The sequence below is a fragment of the Pterocles gutturalis genome, unplaced genomic scaffold (genome assembly GCF_000699245.1).
Source record: "Pterocles gutturalis isolate BGI_N339 unplaced genomic scaffold, ASM69924v1 scaffold15126, whole genome shotgun sequence".
NCBI classification, from domain to species: Eukaryota; Metazoa; Chordata; class Aves; order Pterocliformes; family Pteroclidae; genus Pterocles; species Pterocles gutturalis.
The window spans coordinates 7,053-24,930 of NW_010103281.1; the positions used below are offsets into that span (position 1 = coordinate 7,053).

General features: G+C 37.8%; 1 protein-coding gene across 3 annotated transcripts in view; it reads left to right on the forward strand.

Moving 5' to 3' along the window:
* Positions 1-1,729: 1,729 nt before the first annotated feature.
* Positions 1,730-17,878, forward strand: part of NAALAD2 (N-acetylated alpha-linked acidic dipeptidase 2) — a 32,882-nt gene continuing 16,733 nt past the window's right edge. For 2 of the 3 annotated variants that reach the window (XM_010086668.1, XM_010086669.1), the window contains exons 1-11: positions 3,296-3,401; positions 6,391-6,577; positions 7,704-7,805; positions 8,626-8,751; positions 9,377-9,563; positions 10,661-10,754; positions 11,036-11,134; positions 13,321-13,406; positions 14,017-14,136; positions 14,593-14,675; positions 17,499-17,562. In XM_010086668.1, coding sequence (XP_010084970.1) covers positions 3,307-3,401; positions 6,391-6,577; positions 7,704-7,805; positions 8,626-8,751; positions 9,377-9,563; positions 10,661-10,754; positions 11,036-11,134; positions 13,321-13,406; positions 14,017-14,136; positions 14,593-14,675; positions 17,499-17,562 — 1,243 coding nt within the window. In that variant the 5' untranslated portion in view covers positions 3,296-3,306. Of the gene's footprint in view, positions 1,812-3,289; positions 3,402-6,390; positions 6,578-7,703; positions 7,806-8,625; positions 8,752-9,376; positions 9,564-10,660; positions 10,755-11,035; positions 11,135-13,320; positions 13,407-14,016; positions 14,137-14,592; positions 14,676-17,498; positions 17,563-17,878 lie in introns of those variants that run through there. The other variant, XM_010086667.1, reaches the window with a different exon arrangement.

Genomic DNA, 17,878 nt, shown 5'->3' on the forward strand with positions numbered 1-17,878 from the left:
GATTTATACTGTATGTTATACTTGCATTTGAATGGAACATAATATACTCCACCAGTGGCGAATCCATGGAATGTAAGAACATGCCACAACTAATAACTAATAGTTCTAGGACTGTGTTTTAAGTGGTAGAAGCTGCTTGGTTGCTGCTACTAGGCTATAACCTCAGCATTGCTAATGCCCTTATCACTTTAAAAAGATGTACGCATAGAAATAAATACATTTTGTACTTTCTCACTTTTTCTATTCTTACCTTCTTCCTCCACTGATGTTATCATCATGTGAGGTCTAATTTAGACAGCAATCTCCAGAAGCCCTTGTCACTTTACTGTCTATTATGTGCCAGTCCTACACCTGTGGTGCTATATAAATGCTAATAATACATCAATATGCTCATTCTTTATAAATTCTGTAGGTGGAATTCCATCTGGTTTGTTTATGTCAAGTGAGATGTGTGTGAAAAGTCCGTGCTGTTCAGAATTTGTGATGGCTTATGAGCAGTTGGGAAATGACAGAAAGAAATTGATCACAAACTGGACGCACTTACCATTTGAACAAAGACATCCAGACATATGCTTAACACAGTGGCTGGGACTGGTGCAGAACACCCAAGTGGTGTAATTCTTCACTAATCTCTGAAAAGCCTTACTGAAGTAGTTAGGACATTAACCAGTCTTGCCAGGTGTTTCTGAATATTTTCAGCAAAAAAATAATCTATTTAAGAAAGTTTTGATACATGGAGCATTGCCATTTCTTTCACAAGATGTATCTACTGTGGACTCTTTTGGGAGTGAGTGGTAAGAAGTCAGAGCAGGTCCAAGCTCCCAGAAAAGCTCTTCTGTCTTCAGCCAGATAACTGGTCACATATGGGCAGGTCCTCGGTTCCCAACAGATCAGTCTTGGCTTCCACATAGCCCTGCAGGGAGTGATGTGCAGGGCCTAAGTTTGTACAAAATATGATGATTCTCTGATTCTATGAAAATAGCTTGACTATTCCCTGGGCTGTGGCTGTGTACTTTCCCATGAGATACTGCTGGATTTGGCTGAATTAGACTAGGAAAACCTGATCCTAAGAACCTTGTAATCCAAAATGTAAAATGTTAGAGAACATAGGAAATAATTTTGCAACTTTTCCCAGTTGCAAATTGAATGACGTCTGGAAGTGTCCCCATTGGCTGATCTAAATTGTATTCTGAGCTTCTCTAAGTGTTCACCACTTGGCAAGAATTAATGTAACCACAGATTACACAGAACAATTCAATGCTTTCTTGGTAAAGAGAAAACAAGTTTCCCTTCCTCTGTTTCATTTCTTGGCCACTTCCACTGGAACAAATACTGATTGCGATTAAGTCTAAAACAGGGATTTTCAAAAACAGAAAGTCCTGATAATTACTAGAACTTAGTCTTTAAAATAGTACTTCTGCATTGCTTGATGCACAGTCCAGACGCGTATTTGCTGCAGAGATACACATACAGCTACACACAGGCTGTATAGTGGGGGGAGACTAGGAAATGGAAGTGGTTTATTGCACTCAGAAATTCATACCATCATCATCCAGGGATTAAGGCTGGTTAGGCAGGATGAGAACTGAGAAACACAGAAGCCAGGGGCAGCCTGGGGCAGAGGACGGGAGGAGGAGGAGAGAGTGGAGGCGGAGGAGGAGAAAGGTGGCTGCTTGCCAGCCCTTCTTGCAGCCTGCAAAGCTGACAGCTACCAGCCACCGGTGCCCGTATGGCCAGGAGTAAGGGCACCCTCTGCACATGGCTGGGCTGCCCTGGGTTGCTGGGCTGCTTCTTGCTGGGCTTTCTTGCAGGTGAGTACAGAGCCACTGGGGCTCAGCCTGCAGCCTTTGTGCAGCCTTTGTGCTCTACAGATACTTGTGTGCAACCCCTGTTGGGATTAACTCCCCATCAGGGAGCTTTTCCTGCCTTTTGGGGACATTATATACTCGTCCCACTGTTTTTCTAAGAGGTTTTGGTTTTCAGGGAGTCAGGAATGTAACGGGTGCGTGCTTCAGCCCAAGGTGAGCCCTGGTGAATTGACAACTTCCAGTAATGGGCAAAGAGGAGTGATTAGTAGAAGAGTTGAGATTTCTGAGATTGCAAAACCTCCAGAATTTTTTTTTTGTTTGTATTTCCTGAGTTTTACTGAAGATCTATTTAAAGGCAACTGAATAGTTGCTATTTTAGAAATTAAAGGGCAGAACATAGAGGAGGAGGAGTTTTGACAGACAGCCAAGAGCGGAGTTGCTGAATTTTCCATCCTGTACAATGAACTTCACTAGAACATTGGATTCTTTTCTGCAGTCACTTCCAGTATTTAAGTCTAAAATTGGATGCCATTTTTAAACTTGTGTTGTAGCACACACCTAAGGCTAAAGCATGAAAGAAAAATCCATGAGAGCTGTTAAATATAAAAGCCATTAATTTGATTTATGAGATCCCTGAGCTGCAAATTTCTGGTGCTGGTGCTGTTTTTGTAGATTTCCCTGAACATCATCTTTTGGCCATACTCCAAAACAGGAAAAGACAGACCTTTGGTCTGATCCAGTATCACTGTTTTGTTCGGAGTGTTCCTACCATTGCAGTTAAGTCTAATAGGTCATATGTATTGTGCATATGACAGCACATATATTTGGTTTTACTATTACAATTTTCACAGTTTGGCATTTTCTAGCAAAAAGGATTTGTTTGTTTTTTCTAAGACAAATTCACACAGTTGATACGCTCCTTTCAGATTTATGGCAACTGAAAAATCTTTAACTTTTTAAAACTGACTACAGTCACAATTAACTTTATTCCTTTAATGATTAAATAGACTAACCTCACCCTTCTCCATAGCTATTATAATGCTTGCAGGGGGGCTGTCGAGTCCTAGACTTTCACTTTAAATATGCTTATGCACATATTTTTAAATATATATATAAATTAAATAGGGGAAGTTCATCATGAGGATCAGGAGTTCAATCCTCCCACTGCAAAAACTTAATTGAGAATTGAAACTGTAGTTTAAAATTAATGAGAGATGAATCTGCCTTAAAAAGGGGACTATATTTACCAGAGATTTAGGATGTGCTCTTCTAATTATGTCACTTTTTTGGCAATTCAGTCAACAAAGTATATTTTACTTTTCTGTTTCACCTCTACATTTGAGCCAGCAAATACTGACAGAGGGTGCTCTAAGCCCTATTCATCCTCATGTTTTTAATGATCAACACTATGTTGCACATGGTCTCAAATAGGTGAGGACTGGGGTTCCTGCTAACTGGGAAGCTTTTTGAATGTATTACAGGATGGTTTACAAAACCAATGGGAAAAAACCCCAACTCTTCAGATGTCTATCAAAATGAGGGAGATAAACTTGTGGCTGAAATGAAAGCAGAAAACATCAAGAAATTTCTTCGGTAAGCCCAGCATGTCTTGGTTTTTGAATAATTTTATCAGTCACAAAAGACAGAAAGTGATAACATCAGCTCCGAGGAACAGCCTCTGAAAGCAGAGCTGTTAAGATGCTTTGAAAGTATTTGGTTTTTATGGAATGTCTGGAGGAAAGTTCCTGCCTTCCCAGTTTTTGAAGTTACTTTTTTGGAGCAGTTGTCCTGTTAAGTGTGTTTCCCTCAAGCTGCACTACTGCCAAGGCTTATCATGCCTTTTTATTATTGTTTTTCAGTCTTGATTTAATGCAGTAGAAGTGTCTGTATTTTCCTCACAAGTCTCTGAAGCTCTACCATCAGCCAACTTTGTCTCAGACTGAGGTGATTTTCCTGTATTTGGGATACACTGCCATTAATTACATTTGATTGATAACCTGTCCAGTGTCTCCTTATGTGAGCAGCTAGTCTAAGTAGAAGATGAATATATTAAAAATGTAGCATGGCATGGCACTGATTTGGATGTATAGTTACAATTGATCATTCTTTTAGTGTGGCCATATTGGACACTGTGCTGTTAACTGGGTCCTTGCGATCCCATTATACCCTGTCTTCTGTTTCAGAAGATGAAGGGCCCTGTCCAAGTGCAGCATGTGTGTGTGGTTGGCTGAGTCTTGCATGGTGTAATTGTTATTAAATATACTTTTTTGCATCCCAGTGCATTCATGAGGTTCTTTCAAAACATCTAAAATGCTAGGGGTATAGAAATACCCTCTTGTTTTGCTGTGTATTTCACTGGAAATGAAAAAAACCCCAATAGTTCTTGTGCATATTTATTATTTCTTGTGCATATCTTCTACTGATAAACAAATATATAGATGCAAAAAGTAAACAAATATAACCTCTGGTTAGTAACATGTTGGTATTCTACATGTAAGTCAGCAGCTGCATCATAAACATCAAAAGATTGCTGACAAATTTGATTTCTGTACATTTATTCTAAACCCAAAAGGTTTCATTCCTAACATCAATTAGCTTTTTAAGTCTCTAGGTCTTATCTTCTTTTGTATTTATTGCTCTCAGTAGACTGGAGTGTTCCTGAAGATTATGTTTGAGTGAGAGTCTAGGCAACATTGAGGTTGATGACAGCATGAAATAGCTCTGCAATTATGCTAAAGTTTCTTGGCCATAGGCTATTAATGGTGTCTGGTTTGTCTGCTTGCTTTCATAATGGGCTTCATACTGTTTTGTTCTGTTTTATTTTGTTTTTCCTAAATTCAAATAAAAAGCATGAACTGCAGAAAAAATATATTAATACACGATCCAAAAAAGTTTTTTAAATTTTGATCCATATTCTTAGTTTTTATTGCTACTGAATCTGCTTTTATCAAGTGCAGGAAACAAACTACGAGACTCAGAAAATGCAGACACCTTGAGCTTAGCTCTGGAAAGGAGGAAACTATTTGGAAGTATAAAATTGAAAAAAGGCATCATGTGTTCTTCAGTGTACTTTTCCTGATGGCATATGTCTTATTTAAACTAGAGTGCTTAAGGAATCAAAAGGTACTTAAAATACTTAGAGGATTAAAGTGCAAGAAGAAAACAGGCAATAAGCTTTGGCAAAGGTTGCTTCCGGACCTCGATGCATACCCACACAGTTTAAAGAGAGGGAAAGACAACAGCGGAGAGCAGAAGGTTGTGGTCTGCGTAGCAAATCTAGATGCATTCAAGTCCAGGGGGCCAGGTGGGTTTCTCATGAAAGACCTGGATATTATGATTGCAAGGCTGCTGTCTATCATAGAATCATAGGAAGTTCTTGTGATTGAAGGAGGTCTCTGGTGGCTGAAAAAGGCTGATGGTGTGCCCATCTTTAAGTAAGGCAGGAAGGACAACCTGGGGGGCCTGTGGGCTGGTCAGCTTCACTGCAGCCCCTGGAAAGGTGACCAAACATCCTTCTGGAATCTGCTTCCAAACACATGAAGGACATGAAGGTAGTTGGGAACAGTCAGCATTTTTTTTTACTATTTGTAAACAAATTTATAAAAATCATTACTGATCAAGGTGATTGTCTTCTTTAAGGAAATGACTGGCTATGTATATCCATGGAGATGTTACAGCAGCTGTGACATCCTTGACTTTAACAAGGCATTGGACATCATTCCCCACAGAATTCTAATTTGGAAGCTGAGGAAGCGCGTACTGAAGAAAAAAGCTGTTACATGGGTTGAAAATAGGCTGAATTGACAGGTTGAAGTGGTACTAATCATGGCATTTGATAACCCTAATTAACAGCAATTAATGGTGTCCGACATCTGGGAGGCAGCCATTAACAAGGAGCCTGTTGCGAACCTGAAGCTGGTGCTTAGAACCTGGTGGACTCATCAATGTTCACCATAACTCGTTTGTTCAGTGAGCCAAACAAATTCCAGACAGATTTGTGTAGGGTAGCCCAGAGGGGCTGGATATTGTGTCTGACTATTTATCTCTATTATGTGTTATATCTGGTCTGGATGTAAATGTTGTTAAGAAGGCTTTTATTACTCAAGCATTTGATTAAGAATAAAAAGAACAAATCTGTGAAGATAATTTGACATGACGATTTTTGACTTAAACTCATTAGTACATGTTATACCAACAATATACAAACCCATCATCAGATACCAGAATTATTTGGAGAGCTCTTTTCTGAACGTGTAGCTTTTCTGGATCTGTTTCTGCTCCTTGCATACTGTTCATATCCTTTTGCCGAGTGTCTTTGACACTGATTTTCATTGCTTGTGTGTAGATGGGCTGTTTCTGTTATGCAAAGAGAAAGGTTCAGCTGACTTATCTTAAGGCCTCAGGAAAGATCCTCTGCTGATGCAGACTGATAAACAATCGTGTTACACAGCTCAGACTTTAACTAGAAGACCTTACTTTCCATACATGTGGCTTGAAAATAAGCCTTATACACACTGATCCGAGGTCAGTATTGTGTTTCTCTGCATTTGCTGCTTAGTAGTGATTTTCTCTTTTATTCTAGCTTGTTTACCCAGTTGCCTCACCTCGCAGGAACTGAACAGAATCTTCTTCTTGCCAAACAAATTCAAGGCCAGTGGAAGGAATTTGGACTGGATTCAGCAGAACTCGTTCATTATGATGTGCTACTTTCATACCCAAATGAAAAGCAGCCAAACTACATCTCCATAATTGATGATCAAGGGAATGAGGTGATCTTTTTAATGATTAAACTGTATTTACGTAAGACTTCTTTAAGGAAACAGTGTCTTCCTCTGATTTCCCGCCCACTCAACCCAGTATGTGCTTTATAATATGATAAAAATTCCTGTGCAAAGGGAACTCATATTTAGAAATGGATTTTCAGACTGTGCAGCAGAACAGAGCAGAATGTCTAAAATCTCAGCGTCTCATACAGAGAGGATGTGTGGAGAGACTGCAATTAACACCAACAGACCATAAGGTGTAAGAATGGCCATGCTGGGTCGGATTAAGGATGCATCTAGGCCAATATCCTGTTTCCATAAACAGCCTTAAGTGGGTTCACAGGGAAGTTTAAGAACAAAGAAATGTATTCAAGGCATGCAATTCTTCCAGTGCCTAGCTGTGTTCAGCTCAGGGGTTCTCTGCGTGTGATGCAATTAGTCTCTTTAAGAATCCTCATCAGACCTCTTTTCCAAGTATTTATCCAGTTACTAACCCTTGTTAGATCTCTCTTCCAAGTACCTATCCAAACTCTGCTTGAACATCTGTACAATTTTTCCCTCCACAACATGCTGAGGTAAGGAATCCCACACAGATACTATCCATTGTATGAAGTCCTGCCTTGTTTCTTTTGCTCTGAACCTGATTGTACTGGCTTCCTGTAGTGTCTCCTAAGTTAGCGCTGGAGTAATAATAAATGGTCAGTCTATAGTCACCTTCTCCATTTTGTACTTCCAGGGAAATTAAAGAAGTAGCTGTAAAATCTGACAAGGAGCCTGAGCGAGGAGAAGAGATGGGACTGTTAGAGAAGCATCACAGCACATAGGCAGGGATGAAGAGCCCTGGTAGAAGCTGAGGAGTATGTGCTTGGGGATAACATGAGCTTAGAGGTGAAAGAAAGTTCAGGAAGTGACTGATAGGCTTCTTTGGACAAGTGATCTACCTCATCTGCTTTCTGCATTCTGTTATGTATCCCTACCTGTTTTGTTTGAACTTATGTGTGCTAGTTAGAACTGTATTTTTGGCTAACAATTTATGGAAACTAGCATATCACTTGCAATAACCAAGCTTAGTGTTCAAATTTGTGCCTGGAGGTAGAGTGTTTGACCAAAGTTTTCTGTTATTTATTGACAGATTTTCAACACATCATTGTTTGAACCACCTCCACAGGGGTATGAAAATGTTACTGATATACTGCCACCATATAATGCTTTTTCAGCACAAGGAGTGCCAGAGGTAAGGAAAAAAAAATATATGAGTATTATTAGCTGAAGTCATATTTTGCAAAACACTTGCTGGGACAGATTGCTCCAACTTCTCGAAATATTTCTTGCAGTAGTTTTAATTAACCACTAGTGTAAGAGAACACAGGGACAGCTGGGTCATATATTGTGTGAAGGTTAGAAGTGTCCTATTAAGAGAAAAAGCTTTGTCAAAGTGCTAGAAATCTGAATCACATAATAAGTGCAAAGCTTTTATCTTTATGGAAAATGTTGGATACATCTCAGATTACTACACATTATTCAGTCGTATGGAGAAGATGCTTAAGTCTAAAGTAGAAATAGCAATATATAAATCAATTTGGAAGACATTTTGGATTCAGTGAATCTCTTCAAAGGCTATGAAAGTCCCTCACTTAATCTGATAATTCGTCATGGAGGAACAAGTCAGGGACAACTTTGCATTGCATAAATGAATGTAATTATATAATAGTGAGTGTTTTTGTGTGCAAGGAATGCCACTATTTTTTTCATGGCCACAGAAGTTTGTCAGGTTAGCAAAGTATGTTGGTGTAGTTTCTAACCTCAGTTTACAGGGCTGCTGTTAAGTGCAGGATAACATAGAAAGGTCAGCCGTTGCAGCCGAGGCTTCATATACTATATTATTAATATCTTTGCTATTGGTTTTTCGGGCACTGGATCTCACTTGTAGAAATGCAAAAAAAAAAAAAAGAACCTGTGTCGTACATAGTGAATAAAACAGTGTATTTCTGAAAACAGATGTTTCGTTTGCTGAATTGCCAGTTGCCACGCAACTGCTTTTCTTTTCTGTGCAGGCAGATCTGGTATATGTGAATTACGGCCGCACCGAAGATTTTTTTAAGCTGGAGCGTGAAATGAGAATTAACTGTACGGGAAAGATTGTCATTGCCAGATATGGGAAGATCTTCAGAGGAAACAAAGTGAGGATTGTGTTTTATTTTTTCCTCTGTGGGTCAGACACTGGGCTGTAGGTTGGAACGTATGAGCAAAAGGAAGCCTGCAATGTATCCATTGTGACTGCATCCTAAGAATAACTTCCAAAACAATAAAACAGATGAATGTATTAATCTCCTGAGATCGAGATGACTGCAAACTCCTTAGGCAGTTCTTGTAAGAGATTAGTTTAGGGAACTGACTAGTTTGTAGAGCCAGGGCTTTTAATACTTTTCATCCATAGAACTGCAGTATTTTGAAGAAGTAAGTATTTGACAAGGAGTTTCATGCAGAGACTGAAGAAAGAACTCTTCTGACTTTAGACAATAGCTCTGAGAAAATTAGTGATAGTGCGACAGTCTGGACAGTGGTCAGCTTTTGTGCCTCAGTTTTATGTCCTGTGCTTTATTTCATAGCCTTGCGCTATGGCTAGACGTGTGATACAAGTAATGGAAAAACTTCTGCTGAGTCTGTGGTCATCTTCACTCTTCCACATATACAACTTCTAAAGCTATGTCCCCATGGAAGTAGATTGCAATATTCAGATTTATTACTGCATTTAAAAAAAAAAAAGGAAAGAAAAGCATTTATGAAAAGCAAATAATTTCACAGGTTAAAAATGCCATATTAGCCGGAGCCCAAGGGATCATACTTTATTCAGACCCTGCTGACTACTGTGCCCCAGGAGTAGATCCCTATCCAGATGGCTGGAACCTTCCAGGCAGAGGAGCCCAGCGTGGAAATGTGTTAAACCTGAATGGAGCAGGGGATCCTCTGACACCAGGTTATCCTGCAAAAGGTGAGTGAAACATCTGTACCCTGGGCTGTCTTTATAAACTGGTGCTGAAAGTTATTGTGGCACTAGAAACTAATCTATTTTCAGTACAAATGCAAAGAAAAAAGCTTCCTAGAATTATTTTTAGCAGTAGTTAATTTTCCTGTTGCAGAATAAGTTCTACCTGTGTGTCATTTAAATTGGTTGGTTATTGGTTAGGCAAGGAAAGTAAATTTGTAGGAAAATCTCTTTGTATGATCCTAAACTTGTAACTCTTAGAAAAGCAGGATGTGTAGGTTTACATACTGTGAAGCAGTAGTAACTGGCTGAGAATTTATAGACATTTTTAAATATCTGTGTTTCTCAAGAGGACCAGTTTAAACTAAGTTATATTTTACCATCAAAAAGGAGTAATAGCTTTGCTTGGAGGTACGTTTCCTTGCTGATCCTAAATTCCAAGCAGAAAAGCAGTTTAAAATCCTCTTTACAGGGAGTAAAATTTCTGTATTAAAAATAACAGTAGCCGGGAGTCTTCTGAAGCTTGTCACCATGTGCTTGTCTTGGCCTTGTTGGCATCTTGAACTGAGTCTGAACTAAAGTCCCTACCAGTCCTGTCTGCCAGTGGGATGGGAACACAGGGGTGCTTCTGGAAACTCACTGGCTTGTGCGACCATTGTTGGGGATGTGAGACAACATCATACTGAAAAAATCAGCATAGATTGTGTGTGCCTAGTCCAACAGGTTCAGAGAGACATTGAGTGTTGTCAACTTAGGTAAATGCACCTGTCAACAGGCTGGCCAGGGACTCTCTTCACCTCCCACACCAGCTTGGTTATCCCACAGTCAGCTTTGAGGAGTTGCAGAAATGTGGATGGACAGCAAATCTAACCTTGCATCAAATGTGGGGACGTTTCTTTGGTGGTTGTGCACATGTACTGTTGGACTTGTGGTCTGTCATTACATTTTGGTTTCCTAGAAGCAATATCTGAGAAAGGATATAAGAATTAAAAAACTGATGCATGCTTGTGACTGCTGTGTGGCTGCACTGTTCAAAAGTATTTCCAGTGTGGTTGAAGTTGCTAAGAACACTATAAACTTGACGTTTTGTTCTGGTTTCTCAGAGTACACTTTCAGGTATAAAGTTAATGAAGGTGTAGGGATTCCCAAAATCCCAGTTCATCCCATTGGATATCATGATGCAGAAGTATTATTACGGTGAGTATACATCAGTCCTCCTCACCAGAAGTCAGTATTCACAAATGAGCAGCAAAATTTTTTATACTAAGATGGTAAAACTTATGCTCTTACTTGTATTTGTAGCTCTTTTGTAGTAGTGTGTGCTTCAGAAAATGTGGAAAATTCAAAGCACCCTGTTTCTGGCATAATGTTTTTAAGTATTTTGTAAACTCACCTTGTTTTAGGTGCAGTAATCAATAAGGAAATTTAAGGTTTTAGCTTACTGGTTAATTACATTTGTCTTGGTTTTCACTTAACAGTGCAATGGGAGGACCTGCAGCTCCAGACAACAGCTGGAAGGGAAGTCTCAATGTGTCGTATAACGTAGGGCCAGGATTTGCAGACAGCGCTTCTACAAGGTCTGTTTTAACACTTGTCTATTTATAAAATATTGCAAAAAAAATCTCAGCAAGAAAGGAACTGTGAAACAATACATCTAGAGATATTATGGACAAGTGTACTTCCTTCTGAGTAGACAACACTTGGTGATAACTATTAGAATTTGAAAATAAATTATCAAAATTGGTTTTGCTCAGTGTCCCCAGTGTCAGTGGACAGACAGATTCAGAGGGTATAGGTCCAACTCTGTCATTCCAACTTTAATCCTTACTTTAAGGTTGAGACATTGTTTCACTGGTCCTTTTAAAAATGGCTATGTGGAAGTAAGTAGATATTTTTTAATATTGTTGAGTTAACCCTAAATGTCCTCCTCACTTCAAGTTTGGTCTTTCCGCTTCTGGTGACCAAGGGTAAAACAGGACAGCCTGATTGTACCAGTCCAACAGGCAAGGATGACAATTCAGTAGTTCTCTGCATATGTTTCCCTTGTCCACTGGAAGCCTCCCAGGGTTTCTGTGAACTTTGAGCTGTGAAGTGTGGCAATGATTTAGGAGTCCATCAACTGTTCCCCAAAGCCAGTAGGCCCCATGGTTGAAAGCCCTGAACAATAATAGGATGGAAGACCCCAAAGCATGTATATCTTACTGATTTGTTTGGGAGGAACTGGCCTTTGACCAGTTGGATTAGCAATAGTATGTTTGTGGTTTACAGTTTTTCAGTTTTAACAGAGAAATACAACTGTCCAGGTCTCGAGCACTAACAGAGTTGCTCTCTAGCAGACCCAGCCACACAACCATTGCATTTGGCGATCAGGGATTTGACTGGCTGTCAAGGACTGTTATAGCATTCTTCTTTGTTTATAACTGATCAGCTGCAATAGATAAAGCTAAAGATCACTTTTCTATCACTTTTTCACATTAAAATACTTTCTGTTTACCTGAAATACTATTCTATGAGGACTGGTAGCAGACCACAATGAACAGTGTGTAAAAATGGTGTATCATTATCAGCGCTCCACCTCCTGCAAAACAAGAGTGTGTCTGAATATCTAATTTTATAAAGACTTCATTGATCATTAGTCTTCTCTGCTCTGCTTTAACACTAGCTGAAAGTAAATAAAGTAGTAATAAATAAATAAGAAAGCATATTTGACATAATTAAAGGTGTTTGGCATGTTTTGAAGAGCAACAGCAAGAAAAGAAACAATATGATTCCTCCACAAATACATAGGAAATATTTTTGAATGCACTTTTTAACATCTTCCTACTTGATAGGGTAACACTTTTTGTAAATATGGGCTGATCCTACATATATTTCTTTCTCAGAGTAGCTCCATATCAAAATGAACTGTTTGAGTCTAGGTAGAAAGTCACTTGCATATGGAAAGTGTGCGAGTATATACATGCACAAGGCACTGGTGTCAGTTATTTTCCGGGCAAAGATCCAGCAGCTGTCGTGAAGTAGGTTTGGATTTTGACAGCTATGCAGATTTGCTGCTGATAGATAACTTCAAATGTGAAACTCTTGGGGTTTTGCCAGACACTAAAAAAACATTGTTTGATGCTTTGTTTCTTCTTAGAGGCTAAGAGGCACTGAATACTACATTATTTTTAGCTCTCCTTATACCTGAATTTCCTTCCTTTTTGTAAAATTTCACAAGCAGATTTTACTGGGGAGGGAGGCATGGAGGACTGACAAATCTTGATTACTTAGATCTGCTGTCCTAAACAGAGATTTCAGTTTGTTCCTGGGTGGATATTTCTAATGACCTTCTCTCCAAGTTCTATCTTATTACACAAAATTGTGCTAGAAACCAAAGTGTATTCTTTATAAAAATATGTACATCCATAATTATTATTTTGATCAAAATGTAGATGTATTTTTAATTACTGTATCTGCTTTTCAGTTTACTCCTCTAATACCTAATTATCCAATTGACTCCCATAAATAACAATTCAATAAATTCTGTAAATGTTTGAAAGTTTATAGATTCGCCCACTTCATAGGGTTTTTTCTAAGGCATCTTTCCATCAGGAAATTGACCTGAGATCAAGAATGGGACACTGATGCAGCACAACAGGTTAGATCAATGCTGAAGACACAAAGTAGAACAGAAGCACAAACTTTCTGGCTTATAAGCTACTATGATGACTTTTTATTGCCTTCTCAGTCAGAAATTGTTACTCCATACTGCTTTTCATTTCAGAAAAGTCAGAATGCATGTTCATACAAACAACAAAATAACACGAATTTACAATGTCATTGGCATCCTCAGAGGAGCTGTGGAACCAGGTGAGCATTGGGTGCTTGAGAATTTAAATTTCTTCTTTATTCTGTGTTTGCTGAAATTGTTCTCATGTTGCACAAAACTTCAAGGTTTTTAGATATCCAGGTAATATGGAATCTAAGAAGCCCTTAATAGTTGTTCTGTCCCTCCCGTCTCACTGTTTTTCCCTGGCATTCTCAAGAATGTATTTGAATGGGAATGCTAGGATGGTAGAGGTCAGATAATTTTTTTTATATTACCTGTCATTTTACAGTAGGTTTCCTCGTACATCATTCATACATTTTACCTTTGCAAAAATTAACATAATGCAAAGTACAGAAAACCAGTGATGATTTGGGACCTCAACATACTATTGTGGATATTTAGTAGCAGGCCATATAGATGGAAGACTTTTAAGTGGAAAAATATGTATGAAATATTCCTTGTCTTTGTTTATACACTTCAGAAGAGTATGTGAATGATTGCAAATTACCTTAAAAATATATATATAGCACAGGTGTTAAACGTAATATTTTGTTTGACACAAGTAGGGATGCAATCAAAGGAACCTTAGGTAACCTTAGGTAACCTAAATGCATTTTTAATTAAGGATTGATATTGTGTGTTTTGTTCCAGACAGATACATTATTTTAGGAGGTCATAGAGACTCTTGGGTATTTGGTGGTATTGATCCAACTACAGGTGCAGCCGTTCTGCAAGAGGTTGTACGGAGTTTTGGTAAAATGAAGATGGAAGGTAACTTACTTATTGCAGGCATAAAATGGTGGATATGGAAAACAGCAGCTTTGAGGAACTGTGTTGAATGTTCCCATAAGCAGTTGTGTTGATCCAACTTTTAACCTCTACAGAAAGTTGTATTATGAAAGATGCAAATTCATTGAAGAGATGCATATGTACCATTGCATCTTAGCTGGCTGAATTTAGTCCCTCATGTCTCTCATCAGCGTAATAGTACCCTCTTAGTTGTGTGGAATTAAAATATTGCATTAAGAGGAAATACCTCCACGATAGTATGTTACTCTAAAGAGTTTAGAGAGGTTTGGTTTTTTTTTTTGTTTTTTTTTTTTTTTTTTTTTACTGCTATATCAATTAAGTGCTATGTTTTAAAAGTTATTTCAATCAACTGTGGTGAACTTTCACTAGACTTTCTAACTTTAAGTTGAATTTTCAAGTTTAACTCTGTGATTGCAGGTTGGAGACCTAAGCGAACTATTATTTTTGCTAGCTGGGATGCAGAAGAATTTGGATTATTGGGTTCCACAGAATGGGCTGAGGTAAATAAAAAATAGTGTAAAGAAAGCGAAACTTGAAAGTCTGTGGCAGGCAGCTGCAATACCCAATGGTGTCTATTCCTAGAGGGCAATCAATAGCTTTAAGGTGAAATTGGAGCACAACAGACTCCTTCAGGTGCTGTGAGGTCCTTATATATTTATTTTTATATATTATTATTAAATATATTATGTTTATATTTATTTATATTTACCTAACTTCTTACAACGTAAGTGCACTAGCTCTTCTAAAGTTTAAAAATCTAATTTGATTCAAAGCTAATGACCCTCAGTGGTCTCTATGTGGAAATCTGTCCCTTCATTTAACAGCATGAGAGCATTTTCTATAATGTAAATTGGTTTATTTTCTAACCTTCTGTTTGAGAAATTCCTCAGTTTCTATAAACTAAAGTCCAGATCATGTACCTGTGATCCATAAGCACACCAAGCCCTTTGTGTGGAAATTAATCCTTCTGGGCAAGTGAAAGGGTAGGTAATCTGTGAGTGAATAGTTCCAAATTCCTGTGAAACTTACAATATTGTAGAGTCTCCAGGGCAGGACAATTGATTGATTCAGTAGTGAGATCCCTGACTGTATTCCTGCCTGATAGAAGGATGTTGGGAAATCTTCCTTTCCCTGTTGGGCATGTGTAGTTCTTAACGCTGCAAGTGGATTTGTTCAGTCTCACTAAGAAATATAGGTCTCACTATCGTGAGACCATTGCTTTGTCAGTAAAATCCAAATTAGAAATAGAGCAGGCTGAAAATTGTCTCATGAAATACATTTCTGCTGAACTACGTCAATTCAGTAGTACTGAATGGTTTAACAGAAATACGGTGTCTTGTTCTCCTGTTAGAATTTTATTTACAAGGTTATATTTAGATATGTGGATAGAACTTTCAAAAATCTATAAAATAATATATTTTAAACTTTGTTTTAGTTTATTGGCATGTATCACAGTAAACCACAAAATTACATAGCAAAATTACACGTCAGAGGAGAGAACAAAACCAGAAACATGCTCCCAAACACCAAAGGGATTCTTATCATTCTTCTGCTAACAAAGCTGAGGTTTCTGTTCCTTTGGATTTGCATTAATTATTTCTCCCCTAAATTGTTTGGCTTCCATCTGCAATAGATTCTCTGCATCTTATTGTTGGTTTATGGGACATTAGATGAAGAAAGCATCATTTAAATTATCTTTAAAATCATTTACTGAGAGACTTTAAAGAGTTGTCATTAAAGTTTCATCCCACCTGAACTTAACTTGTAACATAAGTATGCTGTATATAAAATTTTGTGATTTGTTTATCAGTGTGTTTTTGCACATATTTAGATGCCGTCAAGAAAAAACACAGTTGTTTTAACTATGAGGAATATGGAACAGTGATACTTAAAAGATCAATTTCTCTTGAGCAAGTTATGGAAAATTAGGAGTTCTTTTTATGTTTAGTCTGTTCACACACTGCTGCTGCTGTTTTGTAATTGTTTTTGTTTAATAATTTAATATCTAGTAGTCTATCATCCATGATTTCATGAAACAGCGGCTGTACTAGATGAGAAAGCAATGAGCACAATTCATATTTGAACATTCATGTTTTTATATTATTGTTTTCTTGCTTTATCTTGATAGTGTGCATTCCTCATCTTCATGGTGTGCATTCCTCCTCCTTGACACCTAAATTAGATTCAGTTTCTCTGGGGACATTCCTCACAGCTTACATTCATGTTTTCTGCAGCTGCCAGATCTGTCATCTACTAAATCTTGAAGAAAATTAACCCATGATATTCACTCTCTTCTGTGTAACAAAAAGACTCTGCAACTGTGGCAACATCCTTTAGTTACATAGACAATCTCTACTGCTCATAAATGAAGGAATTTCTTTATGTTTGAAATATGCTTTTGCATGTATGCAAGGCCTGGTGTGTATGTGTAGGCTTGCTCCCTCCCTTCATATTCTTTTGCAGAATCTCCTCTACTGTTTGTTTCAAATATATCAAATTATTTATGAAGTTATCAATTTCCAATCCAATTTTTAATTCACATAGCTTACAAATTATTAATTTGGTTAGAAATTGAATGACTTAAATAACAATTACTCACCTAATTAGAATATATATCACAAAGGCAAGACTTAGTAAAATACCATTTACTGATTAAAATATGAAACATAATTACCAGTTTTCAAAAAATTAAGCATGTGTGTGTGTATATTTAGTGTGAAAGCAATTCTTGGTTGACTCAATCAGTCAAATTCATTTTGATGGAAATGTCAGTGCTTTGACTCATGTCTTTTTGAAATGGAAGAGTGTAGAAATGACAGCAATACCCAGTTCATCAGTGTTGAAACTGAGTTCAGTGCTGGGAGCTCATGTGAGTAACTAGGGATTAAAAGTGTGGAGGAATTCTGGATCACCTCACAGTCACATGTTGCATGTTCAAAGCCAGTTGATGTTCAATTTTATAATGTGCCATGGTTTCTAAGCACAGCAAGTGCAAAGTTAAAACACATGTATAACCTTAATTTGCCCTGTTGCAATGCTGTTCAGTAATTTTCTCGTTCCATCTTGCTCCTGCGTAATGCAGCATACAGCACCTACACTTTATGGATGTTTTCCACAACAAATTAAGTCCCAGAAAGCAGGAGTGAATTTCATATGCCCAGATCATTGACCCATCCTCAAACATTAATACAATTAGTAAGGTACATAATGCTACTTATCCTGATTGGGTTCTTAAAGGTAATGCTGTAAAAAACAGTGCACTTAATGTGCTCTTGACTAAATGTCACTAATTGAAAGTAGTAATTACAATTTTACTACCCCAGGAAAATGCCAGAGTCCTCCAGGAACGGGCAGTTGCTTACATCAACACAGATTCTTCTATAGAAGGTGTGTCTTTTATTTTTAAACTTGCTTTACTTTACATATGTCAATTTTAATAGTTCACTGCATATTATTTATTGCATCACAATAAGCAAGAGCTTTGATTTACAATTACAGTTTTAATATATAGCAGACTGCTCCTTGTTGTGTTTGCAGTTCCAGCTCATTTTCCTGTGAAATTATAATATTTTAGGACACTATAATTTATTACAATCTCAAGATATTTTGTGTCGAGACTTTGGCTTACATTTTGCGGGGGTGGAAAGTCATTTTGGTGCTTTAGGCCAGTGTGGTTGCCTTTGCTTATTGCTACGAGCAGGAA